The following is a 21,262-nucleotide window of genomic DNA, read 5'->3' on the forward strand; positions in this document are numbered from 1 at the left end:
AATAAAATATTCAAGTTTTATTGCTTTTTATTTATAGTGAGTATCAACTTGCCTTTTATGAAGTCACATAATCAGCATGCTCACTCTATGAATTGCAAAGTCAGCTTTCCAGATCTAAACTCATAAGTTGTGGAAAATTTTTAATGTAATAACATCTTGTAGTTCTCCTAAAAATGACCTAAATGATTTGATCCATGGCTAAATTCCTAAAAATCTAAACTAACAGTCAGAAACTTACATTTTTAATATTCTTCCTATGAGGCAAATCTAGGAAAAAATTACTCTTTCATTTAAAAAAAAAAAGTGAAAAAACACCTATCTGAACTCTACCAGTTGAATTTCTTCTCAAATTTAAAAGAAAGGTAAAAATGCAAAAAAGTGAAAACAAAGAGTAAAGGCAGATTAGTAATTAAATAAGCATATAGACAATGATTGTTTACTTTTGGATACAGAAAAACAAAGCCAGCGGTAAAATAGGATACTGTTTTTCTTTAGCCAAAATTTATTTATGACATGATTAATATTGATTCATATTACAAGGAGGTGATGAGCCAGTTTTTATAGAGTTTTAATGAATCTGGAGTGCTCCTTTTGCCCATCTGTTCACCTACTATTATCCACACTACCTACTTTTTTCTTATCCAAAGCCAAGGAGAATCCATTCTGATTTTAAAGACCCCCAAAGAGATTACATAACATATATTAGTGACCAATAACTTTGATGAAAGATACCTAATGTTCGGGAATTTTTCCTGTGATTAATTGGTTTTCAGTTGGTTGCCTCGATCTGTTTAATTGCCATCCTTTAAGATGCTAATCTTGTTAACCACTATGAAGTTACTGGTCTTCCCCTCAACAACACTCGCTGATTTTTTTCCTTTGAGAGAAGATTTAGAACTCAGCACATTCTTTGAAATCTTGCAGCTTGGTTGCTATGTTAGCCAAACCATCTAGATCATGCGGCACTAAGTTTTGAGTTTCCTGTCTATTATGCAGAATGTCATTATGGATTCTGATTCTTTCCTTGAAGGTAGTAGCAGTGTTCTTGAGTGAGATAATGAGAACTTACTTAGGACCCTGGGCTTTTGTTTTAATTTTAATTTAGTTTTGTTTTGTTTTGTTTTTTAATACATTGAAACGAATAGGCTTGCTTTCTCAAGATTGGGGTATCATTCCACTGGATGATTTACCCTTATAGAATTTACTTATGTAGATATAACCTCATCTTATAAGTGGGCAGCTTCTTGGTATTCCTACAGTTTCCTTTCCAACTTTTGTAGTTAAATTGAAGAATAGTAGTAAACTTGGACGAACAATTCAAATCATCATTTACCAAAATATGGCACATAAAGCTCTAAAAATGAAAGATCTGTTAAAACTATTTTTTCATATGGTTTGTTTGAGAGTTTATGCTTTTTATGGTTTCATGTATTATTCTAGCACTGCTGTGTACTACAACGACACACACCGAGTAGAAGATAATATGTGTAAGCTCTGTATAATAATGTCTAAATAGTCTTCATTTAGAGCTTTTTAGTAAAGAATGTGTTTTGTTATTTCTCATTATACTAGCAGTGATACTTTTATTATTACTTATTCCTTTGCTAGAGGATACCATATCATGTCAGGGCACAAAATATATTTATAATTTATATAAATAACTTCAAGAATGTTCATGGTCTTCCTAAGTTGTTGAATTAATATACATAGAGTTTTGGTTGAATGCCCTATACTATTTATTTTTTTTCCTTTTTATCTGTTATATAAAGTTCTATATATGTAAGGGGTACCATGTGATATTTCAATACATAGGAATACTGTATATTGTCCAGTTTAGGATAAACATATCAATACCCTAATTCTATATCATTTCTTTGTAGTGAAATATTTTAAATCATTTTCTAGCTTTGTTTTAAAATATACAGCACATCATCATTATAAATAGTCACCTATCATTCAGAACACCAGAACTTCTTTCCGTTTTCCAAGTATAACATTAATCCACCTCCTCCCTCCCTACTCTCCCTAGCTTATGATAACCATCATTCTACTTTATTTTTAAATTTATTTATTTGAAAGAGAGAGGGAGAGACAGAGAGAGAGAGAGAGAGAGAGAAACAAGAAGTTTCCATCACTGGTTCAATTCCCAGTTGCTCAAAATGGCTGGGGATTGGTCAGACAGAAACGGAGCGCAGGGAACTCAAAAGCAGTCTCCCACGTAGGGCACAAGAACACAAAAACTTGAACCAAAACCTGCTTTCTTTCAGGGTGTGCATTCGCAGAGCAGTGGAATCAGGGGCAGACCTGAGACTCAAACCTGGACACTCTGATGTGGGATGAGGTATCCCAACTGATTAAGAAAAATGTCTGTAACTTCTTTTTTTTTTTATTTTTTTTATTTTTTATTTTTTTTTATCTTTTATTTAATGAATATAATTTTCCAAAGTACGACTCATGGGTTACAATGGCTTTCCCCCCCATACCGTCCCTCCCACCCACAACCCTCCCCTTTCCCACTCCCTCTCCCCTTCCATTCACATCAAGATTCATTTTCGATTATCTTAATATACAGAAGATCAGCTTAGTATACCTTAAGTAAGGATTTCAACAGTTTGTTCCCACTGTCTGTAACTTCTTTTAATTTCTATAAGATCAAGTTTTGTGGATCTCATCTATGAGTGAGATCATGAGGTACTTACTTTTCTGTGCATTATGTTACGTGGAAGGTATGTGGTCTCAGTACATACTCAATAGTCACTAATTATAAGTTAAAGTTATTTTCTACATGATTTTCCTTATAAGTTCAATTTACATAGTGCCAATATAAAACAAGTATTTAACAAAAAGTAAATATAAGAAATAGGTATGAAAATAGATTGTGTATCAAATGAAATAGAAGAATGAATATTAATAGTTTTTAATTCATGGGATCAATAGTTTTCAACTAAAAAGTTGAAATAACTATAAATTTCTTAGAAGCATTTAATTTTAAGTGGACACTCTTATTTAGAAATATTTTACTCACAAAGTCAGCACACAAAAACTATCTAGAAGAAGTATTCTGAAGATATATTGCAATATTAAATATATATTTAATTGTATTTAACTTTTTTCAAAGTAATTCAACAGGAAGCACACTTAGTATTAGAAATTCTTAAACTAATTCATAATTCATATTTAAAAGAAAATTTAGTTAGAGTCTGAGATGAGACAAGCTAAGAAGTTTATGTTAGGAAATATCTAACCATATTTTTCAAGGTGCTCAGTGATATTACATGAAAATTAAAACTATCGTTTAGGTGATATTGTGGGGAGGGTTCATGGTACAAAAACTTGCAGGCATCTGTATTAAAAAACATTAAGCAAGTTACCTAAGCATAGTGTTTCTTTTAAGTAGGGCTGGGAAAAGGCTCTGTTGTACTTGGTTTCCCATATTTATTGATTTCCAGAATTCTGTTTTCATCAGTCTGGTCAGGTGGCCTCTGCCTTTCTTGTCTCTGGATGCATCCATCAACTCTTGATATTTGGAATGGATTGGCCAAGAAAATATAGTGATTTAACTTTTAGAACCATATCACCTAAGTGAGATTAGAAACTGAATTTAACATTGATGCTTTGGTTTTTATTAATGTTTTTATCAAAAGAAGACATGCTCTTGAAATTTATATAATGAAACTTTATACCTGGGAGTGTGAAATTTCTGTCCCATACAGCAAACTGCCTAGTGATATAAGTATTAACTATCTGAAATTTAAATTCACCCTTGAAACTTGGAGAGTTTGACTATGAGAAAGTACTAAAAGTCCAGAATTACGGGTCCATGAAGAAAAATCCTTTGAGCCAAATAGTTTAATTTGGTGAATAAAGAAGACTATTTGATGTAAAATCATACTATTTTATTTAAAAAGAAAGGCTATTTTTGAATCTCTTCTGATAACTAGACAAAAATATAAGCATAAGATTGTACTGAAACTGTACCTGAAGAAGCTGGCCCAGAGCTTTGGAAGTACATCCAGATGTTGACTTAGGTCGAGTTTGAGGGCTTGGGGGATCAGGGAGTCTACTATGCAAAGCCCATTTAGGATTGTCCCAAGGGACAGTTATAAGCATGGGGCTTTAATACCCTTCCAAGATGGCAGTGGGTGGGGTTGAGGCCATTTAAATGAAAATTAACCCAAGGATGCATCTTTTCAGAAAGTAAAAGCAAGAAGACTCAAATAAGTTAATCAGATTAGAGAGATAAAAGGAAAAAAAAAATAGCAAGCTTCAAAAGGAGTGGCAGAAATGAGAGATCAAGATAAAGGTAGTTTAAAAGTTGATCTGTAACCCGGCTTTTTGTCTAGCTTGGCTTATTTCTCTGAACCTAGGCTTGTATTTAGGGCGCAAATCTGAGCTTGCCATAAAGGAATTTTCTAATTGTGAACAGCTAATTAGATGTAATAAAAAAATACGGCTTTAAAGGTAGATGGATTTGGTTTTAAAGCCTGGTTCAATAGGTTATTCTGTTTGTGTTTTGTAATCTATTTAATTTAGCGCAATGTCAGATCTACCGTCATTAAAATGGATTTTTTATGTAGAATACAAGTATTTTAGGTAAATATTTATTCTAGAATATTATTAAATATTTTATGCTGCAACTCCTACAAGTGGTTATGATAGTTTATTTCAAAGAAATAGTTAATATATTTAATTTGAGTACATGCTTAGTGTTTAGTTTCATCAGGAACCAAGCAAATAAATTTTGTTTCATTAGTTACAAGGTTTCAGCTTTTTGAGAATTTGTGTAGCATAAATTCAAATTTAAAAAAATGAACTAGAAAGCTATTTTTAGTTTTAGAAAATTCTTTGTAAAAGGATTTTTTTTTAAGATTTATTTATTTATTTAGAGAGAGAGACAGAGAGATCTTCCAGCTGTTGATTTACTCCCCAAATGACTGCAATGGCTAGAGCTGGGCTGATTTGAAGCCAAGAGCAAGGTGCTTCTTCCAGGTCTCCCAAGTGAGGTCAGGGGTCTGGGTACTTGAGTCATCTTCGGCTGTTTTCCCAGGCACATTATCAGGGAGCTAAATCAGAAGTGGAGCAGCCTGACTCCAACAGGCACCTATATGGGATGTTGGTTCCACATGCGGCAGCTTTACATGCTATACCATAAAGCTGGGCCCTGAAAAAGTTTTTTTTTTTTTTTTTTTTTACAGGTGGAGTGGACAGTGAGAGAGAGAGAGAGAGAGAGAAAGGTCTTCCTTTTCCTTTGGTTCACTCTCCAATGGCCGCTGCGGCCGGTGCGCTGCGGTCGGCTCACCGCACTGATCCGAAGCCAGGAGCCAGGTGCTTCTCCTGGTCTCCCATGTGGGTGCAGGGCCCACGCTCTTGGGCCATCCTCCACTGCACTCCCAGGCCACAGCGGAGAGCTGGCCTGGAAGAGTAGTAACCGGGACAGAATCCGGCGCCCCGACCGGGACTAGAACCTGGTGTGCTGGTGCCACAGGCAGAGGATTAGCCTATTGAACCACGGCACCGGCCCATATATACAGATTTAAGAGCATAATGATACTTCTCACCATACTTTCCATCCCGTCCATACTCCCACCCTCCCCTCTCCTTCCTTTCTTATTTTTTCTTCTAATTTTTACAATGACATACTTTATTTTATAATCACAAGCAAACTCTCCACCAAATAAAGATTTAAATCAATGCACAATTTTTGCATAATATAAATTCCTATACACTGTTTGAAGACCCCTCTGAGCTTTGAATTTTTTGCTGAAATAAGAAGCATTGTGGGACGAAAGGTATGTTGGAGAACAATCCTACGCTAGGTGGAGGATTAGCCTATTGAGCCGGCCTGAAAAAGAATTTTTAACATCTTTGTATGATCAGTTTTCCTAGCTTTCTGAAATGCAATTTGTTCAGTGATTCAATGATAATTAATAATAAATGTATTATAAAATATAATATATAAATAAAATATAAAATAAATTATTTTTCTAAAACTCAGCATATAGAACTTTAAGAACAAAACTGGAATATAAAACAAGGTATCACATTAAAATTATTTCCTAAAGTTTGCACACTGGAGTGCTTCAGTGAAGCTCAAAATTTGTATAGAAGATATTTCTAATATATGGTGACCTAATTGGTTTATGAGAAAGAAACTAGTCATGTCTTCTAGAGGAAATGGAGAATCACTATGGTTTGGATGTGGTTTCCCCACTAAGTTTCCTGTGTAGGAAGCTTGGATCTCAATGTGGCAGTGTGAGCAATGCTGAGTCCTTTGAAAGGTGGAGCCTGATGAGAGATCCCTAGGTTGCTGGGAGTGTGGCTTTAGAAGATACTGTGGGATCCCAGTCTCTCCAGTTTCCTGAGTTGCAATGTGATAGCTTCTTTCCCACAGTCCTCATCAGCACCTTGTGGATACTGGCATCTTGCCTTTGAACTGTCAGAACTATGAATAAACTCTTTTCATAATGTAACCTGCTTCAGTCATTTCATTATATTTTTTTGGACTAATACATTAAGAAGCAGTCTTTCTTTCTTTTTTTTTTTTTTTTTTTTGACAGGCAGAGTTAGAGAGAGAGAGAGATAGAGAGAAAGGTCTTCCTTTTTCTGTTGGTTCGCCCCCCATGTGGCCGCTACGGCCGGCGTGCTGCGTGGATCCGAAGCCAGGAGCCAGGTGCTTCCTCCTGGTCTCCCATTCGGATGCAGGGCCCAAGGACCAAGGTCATTCTCCACTGCACTCCCAGGCCACAGCAATGAGCTGGACTGGAAGAGGAGCAACTGGGAAAGAATCCAGCGCCCCGACCAGGACTAGAACCCTGGGTGCCGGCGCCGCAGGCAGAGGATTACCCTAGTGAGCCGCAGCCCAGAAGCAGTCTTTATTTCTTATTTTATCCATAGTGACAATGTAAGTCGTCCTAAAAGTCCCTCAAAATTTTTTTTGTTAGTTTAGCAATAATGAAATACTGTATTATATAGCTTCCTGGTTATTATATTCTGCCTGAATATATTAAAGTAGTCCTACTTTAGATATCTCAGTTATCTTTAATTGATTTTATACGTCATCTCATCGCTGCTAGCATTACTGTTCTCTTCCTAACATAAACCATGATTGACTTTTTCCTTCCCAAATTATTTTTGACATTTATTCATGGATTTTACTCATCTTATTTATTTATTTATTTTTCTTTCTGCCAGGATGGCTGGAGAAACATAGGATAATTATGGGAAAATAGGCTTGAGTGAGGATTAAATGTAGATTTTTTAGATTAATTTTAATGATTTGAAAGACAGAGTTACAGAGAGAGGTAGAGACAGAGAGAGAGAGATCTTCCGTTTGCTGGTTCACTCCCCAGATGGCCGCAATGGCTGGAACTGCGCCAATCTGAAGCCAGGAACCAGGAACTTCTTCCAGGTCTCCCACGTGGGTGCAGGGGCCCAAGCACTTGGGCCATCTTCTACTGCTTTCCCAGGTCATAGCAGAGAGCTGGATTGGAAGAGGAGCAGTCGGGACTTGAACCCAGCGCCCAAAATGTAAATGTCTTTTCATGATTTGTTTCTTCTGGGCAGGGTAGTTAATACTGGGAGGCTTTAGTTTTGTCTTAAACCATATTTTTACACAGTATTGATAACTGGTCTCACTAAACACAAATTTTTTAAAAAAATTTATATATGTATCCATAGGATTTATTCTTTTTAAAAAAAGATTTATTTATTGATTTATGTATTTGAACGTCAGAGTTACACACAGAGAGATGAGAGGCAGAGAGAGAGAGGTCCCCCATCCGATGGTTCACTCCCCCATTTGCTGCAATGGCTGGAGCTGAGCCAATCTGAAGCGAGGAACCAGGAGCCTCCTCCAAGTCTCCCACGTGGGTGCAGGGGCCCAAGGACTTAGGCCATCATCCACTGCTCTCCCAGGCCATAGCAGAGATCTGGATAGGAAGTGGAGCGCCTGGGTCTCGAACTGGTGTTCACATGAGATGCCAGTGTTTCAGGCCAGGGTGTTAACCCGCTACACCACAGCGCCGGCCCCCATAGGGTTTATTCTTACTCTATGCTTTTTAAATTATTTTTAGCAACATTATGTTCAGCATAATTGGTGATTCCTTTATTACTTTATCATCTTAATGTTCAAGACATGTATTTTGAGTCCTAATCTTTGAAATATGCTATCATATTAGCTATGGGATTATATAATATAAATATCTTAGTAATAACTATCCATTTGTGATAAAATTATGAAATTATTATATAATTATTCAGAAGGTAAAATGACATCTTAATCTACATAATCAACATATATGTGCATCAACTAATTCAATAAATATCAATTGAGAATATGTGTACTGTACTATCTTGTCATACAATGGGGAATATGAAAATGAAAAATAGCCTAGCCTCAGTTTCCAGCAAAATGAGAAAATAAAATAAATGTGAATACAGAAATAATTATTGTTTTGTCAAAAAGTCAAGTATATTAAGTGAGATACAAAAATAAACTATTAAAGACTAAAGTAATTCTAACTTCTAGGGTGATTTAGAGAAAATTCCTGGAGAAGGTATGATTTAAATGAAGCTATTAAAGAAGCTATTAAAGAATTTAAATATATTGGAAATGATGATCCTTTTAGGAAAAAAGAGAAGCTACGAAGGCTAAAAGCATAGTGAATAAAAATCTAAAGAAATGTTTAATTAACAAAAGTTTACTTCTGCTGGAGTAAAGCTTTTAGAAAGTGTACACATTAAAGAAAGGTAAAAGTCAGATTGAGTTTTCACAGATTGCTGAACCAGAATACCAAGTTATTCAGTGGAAAATGACAAGTCACTAAACATTTTCAAAATAGAAATTATATATGCAGATCCATGCTTTAGGAATATAATTTTGACAGTAACTTGCAGTAAAATTGAGTGACATTGCATGAGAGGGAAAGAGAGCACCTAACAGAGCAATCGTGGGCACTCTACTATACGCTTTGACTGCAGGGCATTGGCAGAGGTGCCTGCCCTAGAGACTGCAGGAGGATCAATTAACGTTTGTTATTGACTGTGGTCTCCATGTGTAGCAGGACCCTGTCTGAAAATAACGGTATATATATATATATATATATATATATATATATATATAATTGAAAATACAAGGGATACAGTTTTATGCAAGAGGAAAGGGATGAGTAACAATTCAGATACACTGATCTTAATATGCTATTTGAATGTGTCAAGCAATTAATTGTTAAAGTGCAAAGGGAGCTTTGGAGTTGATCCTAGAGTTAACTGCATAACGGTAAAAAAGAACAAGACTATGGTGGACCGAATTGTCTCAGTAACCTCCTTTCCCTTCACATTACAGACACATAAATATAACAACTTTTAAAACATACAGCCAAGCTCATAAAGGAAAAGAAGTCCCCAGATTGCATCAAAGAAAATGTGGTAATCATGCAGGTTGATGCCAGAGTGGCATATGGAGTTATCGAATCCAGATATAATCCCTAGTGGTTTAGAAATGGGATTTAAATGTCTCTGAAAAAAGATAGATGTTCTCTCTAGGCTTGGACTTATAAATGAGTAATTCTTTGAGCCTGGCAGGATATTGTTGCCACTGCAAAGTCAGTGGAACCTGTGCCAGATATAGTTCTGAGTTTTAGATTTATGATACGTGAATATTGCGGAAACCCAAATTGAGAAATTAAGGTTAGAAACTTATTCAAGAACTGGTCAGATCTAAATGGAAAGGGCAAAAGGCAATCAGATTCTCTTAATAGAGACATTTAAGTAAGTCGAGACTCACAGAATTCCTACAGTTATTAAAGACACCATGGACTTGTGTTCATAATAAACACTGTTATCCACATAACGAAACAAACTACCTTAGTTAAAATAGGCAAAAGTGAAAAAGAAAAGATGAGAATTTAGCAGAAAAGAAAGTAATATAACAATCTGAAAAGAAGAATGTAAACTAATCACTTAAATATATATGGGACAAATAATAATAAATGAACAGGTGTTTATGAATAAAAAGAAATGAGCATTTGGCCAAAATAAACATTAGTTATTTCTAAAAATAAAAATCTATTATTAAAATAATTAATAAATGCTTTGAAAACAGATTAAATGAAGTTGAAAAGGAGAACAGTGATCTGAAAGTAGGACCTATAAAACTTGCAAAAATGAAGCCCAGAAATATAAATTAACAAAAGTTTTGAAAGTGAAGTTAATGCAGAAAACTTGAATTTGCATGAGAAAATAGACATGAGAAATGCATTTGAAGATCTAGTATCTAGAAATTGAGAGGAGCAGTAGATACAAATATAATTCTTTAAAAGTAGAAAAAGAATTATATATCTGATTAGCAATTATAATTACACTGACAGCATTATTTTGATCAGCAAAGAATTGAGAATACAGACAGTTGCTGAGACCAAATAATTGTCAACAAAGAATTTTGTATTTATTCCAACTGTTGTTCAACAGTGCAGGCAAAAAAAGTATTTGTTGGGCCAGTATTGTGGCTGAGTGGGTTAAGCTACCACCTGCAATGCTGGCATTCCGTATGAGCACTGGGTTGAGTTCCGGCTGCTCCACTTCCAATCCAGCTCCCTGTTAATGCGCCTGAGAAGGCAGTGGATGATGGCCCAAATCTTTTGGGCCCCTGCACACATGTCGGAGACCTGGATGGCATTCTGGGCTCCTGGCTGTTGCCTAGCCCAGTCTGGGATGCTGCAGCCATTTGAGGAGTGAGCCAGTGGATGGGAGTGCGTTTTTTCTCTCTCTCTCTCCCTCTCTCTCTTCCCCCTCCACCCATAACTCTGTATTTCAAATAAATAAAATTGGTTTTTAATTTTTTTTTATTTTTATTTATTTTTATTTTTTTGACAGGCAGAGTGGACAGTGAGAGAGAGAGACAGAAAGAAAGGTCTTCCTTTGCCGTTGGTTCACCCTCCAATGGCCGCCGCGGCCGGCGCGCTGCGGCCAGCGCACCGCGCTGATCCGATGGCAGGAGCCAGGAGCCAGGTGCTTTTCCTGGTCTCCCATGGGGTGCAGGGCCCAAGCACCTGGGCCATCCTCCACTGCACTCCCGGGCCACAGCAGAGAGCTGGCCTGGAAGAGGGGCAACCGGGACAGAATCTGGCGCCCCGACCGGGACTAGAACCCGGTGTGCCGGCGCCACAAGGCGGAGGATTAGCCTAGTGAGCCGCGGCGCCGGCCTAAAATTGGTTTTTAAAGCTTTTGCTGACAAAATGATCTGCAAAATGCTAGCATTCAAGGAGCCTTGCTGAAAGAACTATTGAAGATTCTATTTGACTCAAGAGAACATTGAATCAGAAGTAAAGAATGGGATTAAAAAGAAATGAAAAGGTTGGAATTTGGAGGTTCAGGAGAATGAAAAATTATATGAAATCAATTTGTGAGAAATTTATTCACCAGCCAGGATTGTGCAGAGTAGTGAGGGCATTCCTGAGATTGTCACTTTTTCACACAAGAGAAGCAAACAGTCAATACAAGTAAGGAAGTATTGTTAGTAGTTAGTGATTTTCAGTCATTTGTAGAATAATAAGATATAAAAAAATTAAAGTATTGCTGGTTGGTACCATTCCCTGAGCATCTTATTTTATGCATTTGGAGGGTGTCCTAAGCACTACTTTTGCTATGTTCTTTTAACTTCAGTGAGTGACTCTGTGCAACAAGATTGAGTATTGCTGTCATTGATTATTTGAGAGAAGTAGAAATCCAGATCTGGCTTAAGCCAGTCATCAAAGCAGAGAGTGCCCATTTTCATCACCATGGAAACTTTTGGGCCCATAGGAAAGGTGGCATAACCATTTTAACAGGAATTGGCACATGTGTTCTGGAAAGGTCTAGAAGTAGTATTGTAGGTTTTGTGAGTCAGCTAATGTATGCTGAAACCATATACTCAACTTTGCTGTTAGAGTACAAAAGCCAAGGATAAGGTATAAGTAGATGGACATGCTGGGCTCCAATAAAATCTTTTTGTCAAAAAGAGCAATGGGTAAGATTTGTCCTATGGTCCTTAGAGTGCCACCCAATGTTTCACAAACTTAAGGTAGAGTTAAAAAAATGCAGTTGAGAACTCTCACGTTAGTTGTGAAGGAAGTAACCATGTGTATTAAGACGTAGCTACTTGGGGCTGGCACTGTGGCACAGCGGGTTAATGCCCTGGCTTGAAGCGCTGGCATCCCATATGGGTGCCAGTTCGAGACCTGGCTGCTCCACTTCCGATCCAGCTCTCTGCTATGGCCTGGGAAAGCAGTAAGAAGATGGCCCAAGTCCTTGGGCCCCTGCACCCGCGTGGGAGACCTGGAAGAAGCTCCTGGCTCCTGGCTTTGAATCGGCACAGCTCCAGCCATTGTGGCCATCTGGGGAGTGAACCAGTGCATGGAAGACCTCTCTCTCTCTCTCTCTCTCTCTCTCTCTCTCTGCCTCTCCTCTCTGTGTAACTCTGACTTTCAAATAAATAAATACATCTTAAAAAAAAAAAAAACAAGTAGCTACTCACAAGGCTGTAGAAATGTATGCAAAAATGAAATGCAATGGATTATGAAGATTGTGAAACCACAGTCCTTGAAAGGTCATGAGAGGGAAAATGAAAACACCCTCACAGGTAAATTATTTTTAGAAAAAATGTTTATGTTCGTTTTATCTGAAAGGTAGTTGGAGAGAGACAGAGAAGACCTTTAATCTGCTGGTTTACTTTCCAAATGCCTGCAATAGCCATGGCTGGGTTAGGCCAAGGCCAGGAGCCTGGAAATCTATCTGGGTCTCCAGTGTGGGTGGCATGAACCCAAGTATTTGATTCATAATCTGCAGCCTTGCTGGGGTGTACATTAGCAGGAAATTGGGTCAGAAGCAAAGCTCAGACTTGAGCCAGGCACTCCTAAACAGGAGGCAGTCCTCTCCAAGGGTGACTTAAATGCTGTGACAAAAAACTGTCCCAGAGAGAGATGGGGTCCTAACAATATAGAAATAACTATACCCAAACAATGAGAATGTAGGAGAGGTTTGTTTGTTGTTTTGCCTTTGGATTTTTTTGTTTTGCTTTTCACATTTAGAGGGAGAACATGTAAATAAATGGTTTGGATTTTCTGTTTACTCACATCTAGATGTTTGGATTCAGGATCACTGTACTTAGTTTTTCGCTAAGTTAACATAATCATGGTATCTGTGTTGAAACTATGTCTCTTTTTTCTGTCTTTAGCCACTTTTTTCTGTGATGTATTCACAGAAGAATATTTTCTTTTCATGCATCTTAATTACATTCACAGAGATTAAGCAATAAGCTTAGATTATAATAATTGAAGGAGTAGGGAGGTATGTTTCATGTCCAGTGTAACTTTCAAATTTTATTTTAATTTGCCCCTTTCTCGTTCCTTATCTTCATAACTACTTGCCTGGAATATAGAACTGCTTATTTATTTTAATATATAAAAGTTTTATTCAGATTCAGATTTTAATATTTACAAAATTAGGTTACATCTGAGAATCACTGATATGTAGTTTGTCATTGAATATTTTTTTATTTTTCTTCTCCAAGGCCTATTGAGAAGTTCATTGTGTATCTTCCAATCAACAACACATTAGAATCAAGGAGATTTGGCACACGTTTTCCTGTGTTTTTACCTCCACTTTTTTCCTGGCAGTCACTTAACAGTGTTCCCAAAGAGTTCTATTTCTTGACACCCCTCACTTAATAATTTTGAGAATCCCAATGTTACTCTAAATGATCTGAATTCAACCTGCTTGGTGGAGCTATCCAAAGCCTTTATTAGACCGGCCCAAAGAGCTAAATGCCCAGCTTCCTTCCCCTTTACCCCTCTCTGTCTCACACAGTTTTTTCTTTCCTGACCATCAAACAGTATATATTGTTTTAATCCAAGTTTTATAAACATCTTTGAGGAAAGTTTAATAAAATAGGAATGGTAATGAACTAAAAATAGCCAAAATAGGCTTTTCTTCAAGGTTAATACATTTGAATGGAAGTGGATCATTATCTTTGCAGGAAAGGTTTGCCTTTTTATATTAGAGTGAGTTGCTGAAGCAGCTTACTGAATATCTTTATTTGGAGCCTTTTAAATACTCTTCTGTTTGAAATGATGTGGGCAAACCCATGAGAGATAAACAAAATGAACTCTGAAGCTATGCCCAGTTTTAGAAGTTCTGGGGTGATTAATGACTGCATCTAAATGATGCCAAAACATCCAGATGGGAGTAAAAAGAGAAACTCAGTCTTTTGCATGCTGTTTCTTTATGATTCCAAACACCTGGATACTTGACAATTGAGTATATATACTTACTTAAGTAAAACTATGTATTTGACTGGTATTTTCACTTTGAATGTGAATATCTTGGTATAATATAAATACTTGCTATACCATCCCCATCTGGCATCAAATAACATATATTAAAGAACTATTAGAAAAAGAAAAACATGAGTTAATTGTAAATGCCCCAAAATTGTTTTTGTTTAGTCTAGCCATAAAATACTGGTGATGGAATTGTACAAAATAAATTTTCTTGATGATTTTTGGTCATTTCTTCTTTTTTTTAAATTGTAAATTAGGAAAAATCTTATCCACTATACATATGTTTTTGTATCTTAAATTTAGGTATGTGTCTTGTGCCCTGGGCTGTCCATATGAAGGAAACATAACACCACAAAAAGTGACAGAAGTAAGTTACATCTCCAGCTTTGTTGGTTCATGGTAATGTAAGTTATTTTTGAAACCCAGCTATATTCCTTATGATGTATTATATCTGAATAACAAACACTAATGAGAGCAATAGATAGGGTGAATATTCAAATATTTGTAAAGATATGTCTGATCACTTAATTAATAGCTTTGCTTTAACACTGAAGCCCTGTGTATTGGCTACACGATTTCAGAATTAAATGACAGTTGAGTCTCATCGAAGGTGGAGGGAATAAAGACATCTGTTTTGTCTTGATGTAATTGTAACAGAGTGAGTGACGGTTCCACCCTCCATCAGAATGTCAGGACAATTTGTATACTTGCACTCAAAACTGTTTCTCAGGTATCATCCCTTGTTTGTTTCCTTCATACTTGGACTTTCACATTAGTGTTTACTGCTTCGATGATGTTGCTCTTTTGTGCTTCTCTAGATCTTACTGCTGTGATTAGTGTGCTTTTATTCCCAAGTGATTTTCCAGAGATAGATTATAGTAATTAAGGCTCATTTATTGAGGCTCATTGGCTACTTCCTGTCATTTGTTAGTAATTTATACCAACGAACACAAAATGCTGTATCTTTGAGATACCATACAATATCTCAGAAACTCATCTGTATGTGAAGTCTATCAATGTGCATTTGTTTTTAAGGTTGATAATTTTGATAAATTCATTAATTATATGTCACAGAAGAATTGAAGATGGCATTATTAGGGTAAACTGAGTTCAGCTAAAACCATTATTTCACATATTCATTTGAACTTTTGAAATTTACTGAGGATGTCTCAAATGAGTTATCCCTTCATCTATGATTTAGTTGCGACCCTTGCACACAGAGGCAGACACATTATAAAATAACGACACTCAAATTTTCATTGCATCGAGGAAACCTCCAATATGTGTAACTTTAGGCCCCATAAACCTAGGTTGGTCTCTTCTCAACATCAGACTCCTTGCATTTCTGCTTTTTTGCCCTGCACAACCAGGGTATGAATCACATGCATCATCGGGCTTTGTTCCTGCACCAGAATGCCTGAGGTGCTGCTGGGGAGAGTTATGTAATCAGGCAGCCTGCAAGTATTAGAAATTCAGGTCAATAACCTTAATGGGGCCTGTTGTGGTTTTCTAACACATTTTGTTATCAACCCACTCTCTTCTCTCTGAAATGACTATAACTGGTACTTCTCTTTTCAGGCCTCTACTCCTAACTCTTTCTCTGCCCTTGGTTTTTGCTTTCTCATCACACTGCCCTTTGCACTTGACTTTTACCCTGTCTGGAATATTCTTTGCATTTTATACTTTGGGTGCCTGGGACCCATTAAACTTTACATCTGATTCTTCCTGGAACATTCTTCTCGACCCTTCCTTCTCATGTCTTCAGTAAGTTTAGCGCTTACTTTATCTCAAGTTGTCGCTCAGGACCCCCCTTCAATTTTCTTCACTACATCCTCTTAGAATCCTGTTTCTTTGTTTCTCACTTCTAATGTTAGATTGTGCTTGTGCATTTCCCAGTGGGATTGACTATGATCTGTCCTTACTTGATTTCTTCAGTCTTCGTGACCCAACAAGCCAAGTCAGTATTTGTTCCTCCACATTATCCCAACAACTCGCGTCACACCTGGTGTGAAACAGCCGGTAAAGAACACATCTTGAATGAATTAGTACCACGTGCCAGACTCTGTGTAAAGTGACTGTTGCACATTCCCATTTCATTTTCACAAGCAAATATGTTATTGCTGACACCACTGTTATTGTGATTTTTAAGGATTAAGTTACTAAGGCTTAGAAATATGCTAAATGAAGACATATTGTTGTCTGTACTTTTTTATGGATGAGAGCTTGAAACTTAAATAGTTTATTCCCTGTTCACTATCATATTCAGCATGTGTGAGAGCTAAGATTCAAATCTAGGCTTCCCTTGGATTCAAGGATCCATCTTTGTCAAAATAGTATGTGCATGCAAGTCACATACTGCTTTGAAAGTACATTAATGATCTGTCTTCAACAGACCTCATGATTTACTTTACCTGATATATCCATTTGTAGACTAGAAAAATTATCCAGAAATATCCAGTAACCCTACCAATTGCAAAGCTACTTAGTGCTCTTATCTCTACTCTAATGCTTTGAGAAGAAATCATTTTCCTTTAAAATTTGTATTTATTTATTTACTAATTTATTTCTTGGGAAAGGCAGAAACAGAGAAAGAAAGGGAGAGAGAGATCTTCCATCTGCTGGCTGACTCCCCAATTTATCCCCAGTTACTGGGGATAGGCAAGGCTGAAGCCAGGAACCAAGAACTCCATTGAGGTCTTCCACATGGGTGGTATGGGCCAAAAAACTTTAATGGCCCCTTGGCTGCCTTCCCAGACTCATAAGCAGGAAGGTGGATTGGAAGAAGAGCAACCAGGTCTTGAACTGACACTTCGTTATGGAATGGTGGTATTGCAAGCAGTGGCTTAATTTGATTGTAAAACCACATCAGGTCAAGAAATAGCTATTTAAAAGTGAATTTTAGTGCTTATGTTTGATTAAAGTGTAGTGAACTATTAAGTCTCTCGTATTTGAACTGGTACCTTATAATTTCATCATGGAATAGATAGCTGTACAAGTAAGATCTAAGACAAACAGAATTTTGAAAGAAATAATGGCAGTAACTTCATTTAAGGTTTGCTATAATGCTAGAATATAATGAACAAAGAAAGGAATGCAAAGATAAAGCATATACTTTATAGAAATATAATTGATCTAGGCTGTGGTTTTTACTTCTGGATAATATGTGCTGAGAAACAGGAGAGTTTGTCTATTCATTTGCATTGCTTTACTAGCACATCACCTTTCTTGACAGGTGTCCAAGAGATTGTATAGCCTGGGCTGTTATGAGATCTCCCTGGGAGACACAATTGGAGTAGGAACTCCAGGAAGCATGAAAAAAATGTTGGAAAGTGTCATGAAAGAAATCCCACCAGGTGCTCTTGCTGTTCACTGTCATGATACATACGGACAAGCCTTAGCAAACATCCTCACTGCCTTGCAGGTATTTGGTATTCATTGCGTGTCATAGGTTGGGATGTGAATTTTTATTTGTAATATAAGCATGTTGATAACTTAAGATGCTAAGAATATGATTAAACAGTGATTGCCACATGGCAGGCATTTGGGAAGTATTTGTAAATTCTTCAGGTTTGGGAGGGGGAGTGGAAGTCTCTAATATGATTTGATAAAAATCTGTTTCTAATCCTTTTCAAGTACTAATCTTTGTAGAGATGTTTCTACTTCCTTCAGCTCCCATATTCTCTTAAAAGCAATGGGTTTTTGAGGAGTACAAAACACAGATAGTCAAGTATACTGTTGTAATCATGGAAGTAATGCTCTTTTTTGTTAATTTGGTGCTCTAATATCAGAAGATATGGTGTTGAAATACAGAATATTTTGCTGAAATGTTTTCTTAATTTTGGTCAGTTTACTTTTGATGGAACTCCTATTTTTTATCAAGTATATTCCACTATAAGATTAATTGAAAACATCTAGAAACTTGAGGCTTAAGAATTATTTATTGAATTTAGTGTTATTTTGCATGCATATGTTTAAAAGATAGACATAAGTAGCATTTTAATAGTGCTATTTTAAAATTAATGTTGTATTCTCAAACTCAGTTAAAAATAGATTCTTTTGAAGTTGTTAGAACCCAAGATTTTGACAACTAAAGATAAGACTTATAAAAGCTGTATGGTAAGGCTGAAAATCAATATGTAAGGCTTAATGTCACAGTCCTAAAGTGTACAGTTGCTTGGCAGAAGTTAAAAAACAATGAGAAGATCACTCTCCACAAAGGCTTATTTGGGCTTTGTAACATATGTGCACAAATCCTTATTTATCCTCTGGAAGCAAGCAAGGAACATTCTATAGAATCAGAGAGAAGATAAAATGTTATCCCATGGTTTCTTTAGGCATGGGAAATTTTACAATTTTCCTTCCTTAGATATTCTACTTTCTAAAACAATAGAGGCCTAGGTATTACTTCAGGATTCTGTGTTTAGCTGCAACTGTAACTTATTAAGTGTTCATGAACGAGTTACTGAAGTAGGCTTTCTCTCTCTCTTTCTCTCTGTTTCTCTCTCTCCCTTATCCCTCATGTTTCTCTGTATAGCTATTTCTTCTATATTTTCACACTGGGTAGCATTTTGTTTGTGATCCATATTTATTATATAGTAGATGAGAGTTTAATTATTTGGGATAAAGAGCAATAGTACAAGTTCTAGAAACCCAGATTTTGGTTTTGTACACTATCAACCTCTTAACAATGCCCAAGTATAAAACACTATAATTTCAGTGATTAAAGAAGGCCTATCTAAAAAAGCACAACTATGCATCATAAAATGGCATTTTGCTCAATAACAGATAACATATGAAGAGATGAAGCCTTAAGATTACAGTTGAGCTGAAAAATTCCTATTGCTTAGTGATGTGATAGCCATGGCACACATTATTACTCATCTGTTCATGGTGATGCTGCTATTAAAAAACCTACTATGTTGCCAGCCATATAAAGATATGTAGTTATGTGCAGTATATAATCTTTGATAATGATAGTATGACTATGTTACTAGTTTATATATTTATTATAGCATACTTTATCAATATTTTAGAGTATATATTTGCTTATTAATTTTTTACTGTAAAATGTATACTATCTAGCAGCAAACTCATATTATCTGATATTGATCAAATATCTTGATTTCATCAAGAGGCCACAATGAGTGATTGACTTATACCAGTACACCCATTTGCCCAATGACTGAGTCACATGGTGATACTGCAGTTTTCAGAATAATATCTCCTTCATTCAGGGATTCATGACAGTAAAAATCAGACCTAAAGAATAAAAAGGGGCTAACCCCAAAAAGATGTATGTGTGCATATGCAAGTGTGTATGAAGGATGCTTCAAGGTGATGCAACACCATTTAGGCAAAAGGCCTTGTGGGAGGGAATGATCACATCCTGATTATAGGAAGAAAGCTAATGTATTCAGAGAAGAATCTAAAGTCTACAAAATGTGTTGAATTAGTGAATTATATTTTCTATGTTTAAAGAGTGATAAGGACTGAAATCTTGGACATTTGGTTATTCTGTGACAGGCATGCAGGGAGAGATATGGGAAACCACTCTGGGTCCAAGCAAGAGAGCGAATCAAGGGGAATTTGTATAAGGCCAGGACTCTGCACAAGACCACACCCTGAGGCAAAGGGAAAATCATCAAAAAATGTTCCCCTCAAAGGAAAAAGGCAATCTTATTCCTTTATTGTAGAACCTCCTGAGAGTCTCAGATTCAAATTCACATAGCCAGCAAAGTGTGAAAGACCCAAGAAAATAGAACATTTTCAAATGTTTGTGGGTTAGTAACATCCTCAGGGACCAAGGAGAATAGGTCTTTTCTGAAGCAATACGTCTTCCACTTCAGTCAAACTTAGTGTGTATGCGTGCATGCACGGGTGTGCACGTATGTGCTTCAGAAGAGAGGTGGATATTCTCTTCAACACTACTGGGGAAGTTGGTAGAATGTCTGTCTAAGCAACTGTAACTGTGGTTTCTGTTTTTACACCACATATATGATCTCTACATGTGTATGAGAGACAAGGAGGCAGAAGTGAGGCAAGAGGCCTAGGCAAGTAGTAGTATACTTCCAAATCAGTGTTCCACTGCTTAAGAGTTAAATTACTGTCACAGCACAAATATGCGGAAAAGAGGTATCAATTTCCTGTATAATCATGATGTTTGGCCAGAGCAATGACTGTGAATGAATGATTAAGGAAATAGTTACAAAACAGAGATGCACTGAGTAAGGTAAAACTTTAAGAGTTCAAGAGCTTTTTATGTGTCTCACCATCCACTTTTATACAGTTTGATGAGATATTGACACTCTCAGATACAGAAATAGACACTACTGCTTCATTGAAGTTGAAACTGAGATGGTCTTTAAATGTTTTGGAGCTTTTATGGTGATAGGGTACAGGAGTGTCATCCAAACACACGGGTCCTACCTTCTGAGCAGCACTGAGTAAGATAGAATCCACCTGTGTCCTTTTCTCATTCCTCTCTCCTGCCACTTTCTGACACCAGCAACAATGACATCAGTAAAACAGCCAGTTTTCATGTTAAAGGAGAAGAGAAAAATGTCTTGGAAAAAGCCATCAGTGTTTAAATCAAAGGGAAATCATACAAAATCCAGCTTGATTATGAACATGGCTGACCTTGGCTTCAGGAAGCTGTGGCTGTCCTTCATTTTAAAATAATGGAATCTTTGAAGTGGCTTTGAGTAGAATTGGTGGTGAATGTGGAATGGATATCATTTGCTTTAATTTAGGGGTGGAGGAGACATTTACAGTGCTCCAAACTGGAAGTTAATATTAAGGCAAGGAGACATGTAATAAGTGGAAACTTGGCCACAATGGTAGGAAACAAATGAGAGTTATAAATGGAACATCCCCCTCAGTCTGGAAAGCACATACTAATAGTGTAGTAAAGGGAACTTTTTTGGGTTCCCAGGTTTATTGTATTATTT

General features: G+C 36.6%; 1 protein-coding gene across 8 annotated transcripts in view; it reads left to right on the plus strand.

Moving 5' to 3' along the window:
* HMGCLL1 (3-hydroxy-3-methylglutaryl-CoA lyase like 1) overlaps positions 1 to 21,262 on the plus strand; it is a 276,884-nt gene that overhangs the window by 196,708 nt on the left and 58,914 nt on the right. For all 8 annotated transcript variants that reach the window (XM_070073929.2, XM_070073930.2, XM_002714514.6 and 5 more), the window contains 2 exons: positions 14,619 to 14,682; positions 17,548 to 17,736. In XM_070073929.2, the coding sequence (XP_069930030.2) occupies positions 14,619 to 14,682; positions 17,548 to 17,736 (253 nt within the window). The remainder of the gene's footprint in view (positions 1 to 14,618; positions 14,683 to 17,547; positions 17,737 to 21,262) is intronic.

This window comes from Oryctolagus cuniculus, chromosome 5 (assembly GCF_051225735.1).
Source record: "Oryctolagus cuniculus isolate XC-2025 breed Fujian yellow rabbit chromosome 5, ASM5122573v1, whole genome shotgun sequence".
Lineage (NCBI taxonomy): Eukaryota > Metazoa > Chordata > Mammalia > Lagomorpha > Leporidae > Oryctolagus > Oryctolagus cuniculus.